Source organism: Capsicum annuum, chromosome 2 (assembly GCF_002878395.1).
Source record: "Capsicum annuum cultivar UCD-10X-F1 chromosome 2, UCD10Xv1.1, whole genome shotgun sequence".
NCBI lineage: Eukaryota > Viridiplantae > Streptophyta > Magnoliopsida > Solanales > Solanaceae > Capsicum > Capsicum annuum.
Window position 1 is genome coordinate 99,456,049 of NC_061112.1, and position 7,319 is coordinate 99,463,367.

Consider the following 7,319-nt stretch of genomic DNA (forward strand, 5'->3'; position numbering starts at 1 on the left):
TGTTAATGCACTTTTATACTTGTGATAAACAAAATCACCAAAAAACATAAACACATATAAAAAATTTACAACAATAATGATTTAATAGTTACTACTCCAATCTAAAGCCATCATTTTCTCAATAATTTAGCTAGAAAGCGTTGACTTTCGAAAAATCCTAAACCGATAAGTAAACAAGAAGAGAGAGGCAGAAGAACAACTTATAAGTTTGAATAGTTCATAAAGCAGATGCACAAATTACCTAAAAACATAACCTGAAACATAACAACTCAACTTTCTAACTCCACATGCAATACCTCATAGAATCTCGAGTATAATAGTTGCGCGACAAAAATAAAACACTAATAAGTAATTGAAAAAGGGATAGTGTACTTGTATAGGAAGAAGATCAAACCTGAAGTCAAGCCTGAGGACTGAGGTGACACCACTATAACTTTCATAACTCTTCTCCCTAAATATCTTTGTTATTTTGGTAGCAAGGCTCTGACCAACTAATACACGTCACTTGACACTTCTAGCTTGACCTAGGAGCTTTCTTCAGGTATTTGAAACTGCATCTTATTAGCTAGCTTTCGCATGTCTGTGATAGCATATCTTTCTTTCATATACATATATTATATTTTTAATATGTTACCGTTGGAATTGAGATTCTTTAAGTCAAATCGAAGAAGTCTCAATATCATGCTCCTCATGAATCCTTCTTCTCCTGTACAAAAATATCAAAAAATTAATTAATAATGACTTATATAGATTTATTCATATATTAAGTGAACAAGGTAATAATTTTACAAAGCAAAAATAACTTATTCATACTAATAACTCAGATAGAAAAAAATCAATTCAAGTAAAAGTTAAAAGAAAAGAAATTTAGCTCCCACATTAAAATTAATTTGACTATGTTGCATACAAGAACAAAAGATTATAAATATAAATGCAACAAGACAAATGAAATCAAAATCAAAATAAGAGGAAAAAGTCAAGTAGAATAAGTTTCTTGTAAATTTTAATTCAAAATATTGCTTAAATAGGATTGTACAAATTCTTTTTTATATAAGGTAAAATTCTAATTAATTTAAAAGTATTAAATATTATGATTTCTTACCTAGGATAAATAATCAAATCTTAAGAAGTTAATAATATTATTAATTATTAAAAAATATTTGCCCAAAAACTTAAGGATAATTACATGGGGAAAAAGGAACAATCTACTTAGTCATTAAGGTGTACTTTGATCTTAAAAAACATGTACCCTTTTTTTCAAGATTTTCGTCCCTTTTTTCCATATATTTTAGTATTCAATAATTTTTAATTTTCTAATAATTCATACCATATACTGTGTTTACCATATATTGTGTTGTATCATATATTTTAATACTCCTTAATTTTGAAAACTTACCATATATTTTAGAAATTCCTTAGTTAGAATATAATAAATATAATTAAATAATAATTCTATAAAAATAGTAAAATGACCATTTTATCAATTGTGGAGACTTTTAATGAAGGACAAAAAGTTCAAATCACTTTTCTAAGGGTCTTCACACAAGTTCAAATCACTTTTCTAAGGGTCTTCACACTTTTAATATATTATACAGATATAGATATATAGATATATCATGCCCCAGACCATCTCATTTATGTTATTTTCATTTCTCCTTTTTATTTTTTATTTTGCAACATAATATTCTATATTCTTATTTTCTTTTGAAGTCGTTCTTTTTTAAAACAGAAAAAAAAGAAAGAAAGAAAAATTAGATCAACAATCAACTCTTGAAATTACATCTTTTCTTTTGATCGTTTGAATTTCAAAATACAATTACAATCACATATTTTACTATATCTAGGATGAGAATACACAAAATAACTTTAGTATATGAAAAAAATAACTTTTTTTAATTACTGACGACAAATTATGGTTGTAGACGCATAATTTTGTCCCGTCAAAAATATTTCTTATTCCGATATCACACAATTTCACCCCATTTTTATAATTTTTCCCAAGAAAATAAATAACCACCTCATCTTTTACTTATTTATGTATTTATTTTTGTTTTTGTTTTGTTTTATCCAAATAACAAACTTTGTCTCATTCTAATATTCCAACAACCCACCTAAGCAAAACTGGACACCTAACCTCTACCCGTCCAATTAAAAGACAACACCTCACCACCCAATCCCTTCCTACCTCACCCCACTCACGTGACTCCCCCTCCTCACATTTCTTGCCCACAAAGGAAAAAATGGATATACATACACCTAGAAAAAAATAAAAATAAAAAAACAAAAAAAAAAAAGCACAAGGGAACTTTCCTGGAAATTTCCATATAATAAACCCATATCCCCTTTGACCCCTACCCCACAGGTCCCCTTGGATTTTTTTTTTTCATTTCTTTGGGAAATATATACACTCACATATCACACTCTCCAAAAAAAAACCATCGCTCTCAAATACCTGCACACACGTATATTCCATTGAAAAATACCATCATAAGTCATCTTCTTCACATCTCTCAAATTCTCACATACACCACACAATCGGGGGGAGAGAGGGAGCCAAATGAAAAGAGAGAATTGAGCTAGAGAGACGAGAAAAAGAAAGATTGTGAGTGAAGGGAGAGAGATCGTGAGGGAGAGAAGAGAAATAGAGAGAGAGAGATCACGGACCGGCGAGTCCTCGCCTCGAGGTCGCCGAAAAAAGGCTCATTGCCGTCGAAAACACGTCAAAACCGACCCACATCTTTCAAACCCATCGGGAAACATTAGTTCCTTGCCGGACACAGTAAACCAGTGACCGAATCCACAAAATTCAAGCCGTTTCAGCTTATTCCAGATGACATTCATCGAAAAATGATAAAAATTAAAATAGGTCAGTTGGATCGTTCGGGTTAGTTTGGATTTTAGGGATTTGGTCGGGTTTACGGGTTCATACCGAGGCTAGTCCGAGATGCGGCTCCGTCGATTTGAGATTCTATGTTGAGGTTCAATTTTTGTATTTTGGTCGTGGTTCTAGTCAGAAAAGCAACTTCAATTGAAAAACGACATTAAGGTCCAATTTTCATCTCGTTCTCTAGTAATTCCTAATTGTTTGATATTTGTGCTTGTTAAATTCATTATGTGTGGATTTTATTTTGTGATGGTGATATATCTTGGATCACCGTGAATGATTGTTGATATCGATTTGTTGATTCTTCATCGAAATTAGTTAATCATGTGGTTGAAAATGAATTTGGGGGCTGGGAGTTGGAAAATTGATAAAAGAGGGAAAATAGTTCAGCTTTGGTTTATTGTTGTTTAAATCGGAATAAGAATGAATGTGATAGATTCATGATATATTGAAATGGATAGACAATATAGGTTCGGGTAGGCAAAATTTAGGCGTGATGTGTTGATTGAATGCATTGAATGTCTAAATGTGTGTTTTGAACGTTTTTCTAGTTATCTTATTTAATTTAGATGTATTCATTTGGTCGGGAAATGCCCCGAGGTATTTGTGTTCATTTGCCGGGGAATGCCCTGAAGTATTTTGTACCCAGAGGACGTTCGTAACCAAGGCCCGAGGCTTCGGGTGAAGTTTAGTTCAGGAGTAGTTTAGGGATAGTTTAGAATAGAATAGGTTTACATTTTCGCATTTTTCATTATTTAGGACTGTATAATTGGACTGTACACTATATTTTTGACTTGTTTTGTTTGTTTGTTTGATTATTTTACGTGTTTTTGTGTGGTTTGTGTATTCGTAGTGTCAAATTAGCTGATATGCTCTACCAAGCGACCGTGGTCAAACAACGGGATCGATAGGTGCCTAACACCTTCCCCTTGATCAACAGAATTCCTTAGTCGGAATCTTTGTTCGCAAACTAGTCTTAAAGAGTCAAATCATTTTGAAAAGAATTTTCCAAAGGTGACTGGGCACACCAGATTATGCCAAGTGACGACTCTGAATAAAAAATGTAAATAATCCTTTTTCGAAATAAATTTTCATTTTGTCACATTGATAATAAAAACTCTTTCGAACTTAAAATCAAAATATGATTTTTTCGGTTGAAAAAAGGGGTATGACAGCTCTGGCGACTCTACTGGGGATCTTTTAGAATTCGAGCTTTTTTTTTGGAGTTGTATCATCTTTGTTTTGTATTATGGGTGTATGAACATTGTTTGTGATTATTGTTTGTGTTATTGTTATCACTGTTGTGCGTTTCTGTGCTCTTTGTTTACAGTTCTTCTTTATGTGTTACCGCTTTATATCTGGCATCATTTGCATAACCCGAGTCAATTCTTTCTGCAACAAGTCCCGAAGTGCACGTCGTGCGCACGAACTCTAGTTGAGTCACCCTTATTTTAGGGGGGGAGCCGTTGGATGTATAGAGTAGGTGGAAAGCAAAGCAGCCACTATCGACCATATGCTCCCCCGAACGGCCTTGTTAGTAAACCACAACGTAGGTCAACCTTTAGGTCATTCTTATGTGCATCATATTGAGACCTAGCGGGGCCCACATGGTCCTTTGTAGGTGACTCACCTCTACAACATCCCTATGTGCTAAATGTTGCATCTTTAAGGGTAATGTGGTCATTTGACGGACTGATTCGAGAAAAGTATGTGTTGGAAGTAAAGTGTGTAGGCAGTGAAAAATTGAAACAAAAAAAAAGTGAGTCGAAGAGAAAAAAAAGAAAAGAATTTAGTAGTTTTTAGAGTTCTTTATGGCTTTTGTCTTTTCACAATCTAAAAATTCAAAAAGTTTTTTTTTCACCATTTGCACCATCTTCGCAAAATACAAAAAATATCAAAAAGATGTTTCTTTTGTTTATTTAGTAATCATTCATAATTCGCAAATTTACAAAAAAAAAGATTTTTCATTCATAGGAGTTTTCATAAAAGAAAAATTCAAAAAAAATACCAAAAGTTTTGTACAGTTCATATAACGAAAATACCAAAAAAAAAATTCCTTTCCTAGTTGTTGGTGTCAGTTTTATGTGAAGTGGCAAACTGCAAACTTAAAAAGATTTTTTTTGTTTTTCATCTTCTGTTTGTGTTTGCGTCTCTCAATGTAAGGGTTCAGTCGGTTCCTTAATCCTTAATTGTCCAATCTGGATGAACTACGCATACTTGATTCCCGTCCCTCGGGACGATTACGTAGGCAACCCTCGGTGGGTCTGGTAATCTTTATTTTTAGCCTTTGTCTTAGTCTTAGCTTAGGTTTTTCTCTTCGGAATAGTGTTGTGAGTGGGTCCTAGCCAAGTAGTCTGATTTTATTCAATGTTATTGTTTGGCGAATTGGAATCATGAAATGGTCTATCCCCTCAACATATGTCCGTGTCAAAATCCCAAGGGTTGGGAATCTTTTGTTCTTCTCGATTTTTTAGATAATGTCTTATCTCTTATTACAGGATGGTTCTGTCCACAATATCTACGGTCCTTATGGTCGTCAAGGTACCCAAAAAGTTGATCAAGTGGTGGGGCACGTTCAACTACTCTGAAAAACACGAAGTGAGGAAAGTGTTAGGCAATTTTGCAGCACTCCTGGATCTCACGCCCCATCCGGATCTAATAGAAGTTGTGTTAACTTTTTGGGATCCAAACAATTTGGTGTTTAGGTTCGGAAGTTGTGAGTTGACTCCTACCTTGGCAGAAATATCTCTTTTGTTTCAATTGTCTTATATGGGTCAACAGATGATTTTACCCCGCAACCATACTCGCAAAAGATTTCTTCCACTCTGTGGATCGAAAGACAACAAGCAGCTGGGATGTCTCAAACAATCTTGGATTTTCTTTGACTATTTGTTTACTAGATTTGGGTCCTTAGAAGGTTTCGACTATTTTTGGAATGAATTCTGTACTACTAAAAAAATCTGGGAACATCGTCGTCTTGAGTTTTTCTGTCTAGCTTTGTTGAGCATCTTAGTGTTCCCGTTAGATGAGAGGTGTATCAATACTCATCTACAATCAGTGGTGATAGCTTTATTCAAGAAAAAAGATAAGGTTACCATTGTACCAATGATTTTAACAGAAATATATAAGGCTTTAACCGAAGTAAAAGGAGCGGTACAATTTTTTGAGGGGAGTAATCTGATATTGCAGTTGTGGATGATGGAGCATTTGCATACGCCTTCTTTGATTAAAGCAGATGTGATCGACCATTGTATGGGTGATCGAGTGCAAGCCATGCAAGAGAGAATGCATTTTGATAAATTTTCTTTCCCTGTGGGAGTCAATGCATGGATTTAATTTCTCGAATCAAGAACTCCGGACAATATTCTTTGGACCTATATGTGGTTTTGTCCTAAGAGAATCTTGATTGGATCTCAAATGCAATTCCTTCTAGTTTTGATAGGACTTAACTGCACTAGACCTTACAGTCCAAGAAGGGTGATGCATCAGTTGGGTAGGGTGCAAGACGTCCCACCGATAATGGACCTTCTAAAGGATGTAGAGTATTTTAAAGACCAAGCCTTGGGGGAAAGCAAATATAAGCAATTCTGGAATAACGCAATGAGGCTAGATGTCGATACCCTCGTGGAAGGTTTAGATAATCTAGGGTGCACTCAAAACTATAAAATCTGGCTACAATCTATACCCCGCGGCATTAGTAGATCATTACCAGCTCAACTTAGAGGGCGAATACAGGAAGTAATTGTAGTTGAGGACGATGAGCAGGAAGATCCTTGTTCCAAAGTGGAGCCTTTGAGAGTTCAACTGTCAGGTTTGATCACAACTGTGGAAGGGTGTCAGAAAAATCTTTTTGGGTGTAGTCTCCAAGAGGTGGGGATACGTGCGAGAAGTTTATTCCCAAGTATCAAAGCATAATTGCAGGATATGTTGCAAAGTCTGAGTGGAAAAGCGAGAACTTCACAGACAGATCCATCTCAGCCAGGGTCATCACACAGAGCACCAGTTTGAAAGAGCATTTCCTATCTTTTGTTTAGTTTAAGTTCTTTACTTTTCTGCCATTGTAGTGTTGTGTCTTCGTTAAGTCAGTGTCAAGTTTGTTTTAATGTTAGGGTCTTTATAAGGAATGTTACGCATGTTGTCCTATGGACCTAGAGTATTGTTTAGTCCTCGTTGATTAGTTTTAAGGCTGTCTTAAATTTAAAATATGTTTGAGTCGTCTCTTTTACGAAATGTAGTATTGTTGCATTGTTCTTTTTTTTTTTTTTTGTTTTTAAAAAAAAATGAAAAAATGAAAAAAAAATCTTCAACTTTGTGCATATGCTTCCGAACTACGCAAGATCTGATTCATGTACAACATGATACGTAGGCAACCTACTTTTGGGGTTTGATCTAATCATTTGGTTTCTTGTTTTTTTTCATTATTTTTCTTTATTTT

At 34.4% G+C, this 7,319-nt stretch overlaps 1 protein-coding gene across 1 annotated transcript; it reads left to right on the top strand.

Moving 5' to 3' along the window:
* The first annotated feature begins 2,143 nt into the window (after window positions 1-2,143).
* LOC124895939 lies at window positions 2,144-7,098 on the top strand. Its single transcript, XM_047406536.1, has 2 exons — window positions 2,144-3,046; window positions 5,383-7,098. The coding sequence occupies exon 2, from the start codon at window positions 5,384-5,386 to the stop codon at window positions 6,218-6,220; it is 837 nt and encodes a 278-aa protein (XP_047262492.1). The 5' UTR covers window positions 2,144-3,046; window position 5,383; the 3' UTR covers window positions 6,221-7,098.
* The last annotated feature ends 221 nt before the right edge of the window (window positions 7,099-7,319 follow it).

Coding starts and splice junctions, on each gene's coding strand:
- LOC124895939 (XM_047406536.1), top strand. CDS start 5,384: ATGGTTCTGTCCACAATATCTACGGTCCTTATGGTCGTCAAGGTACCC.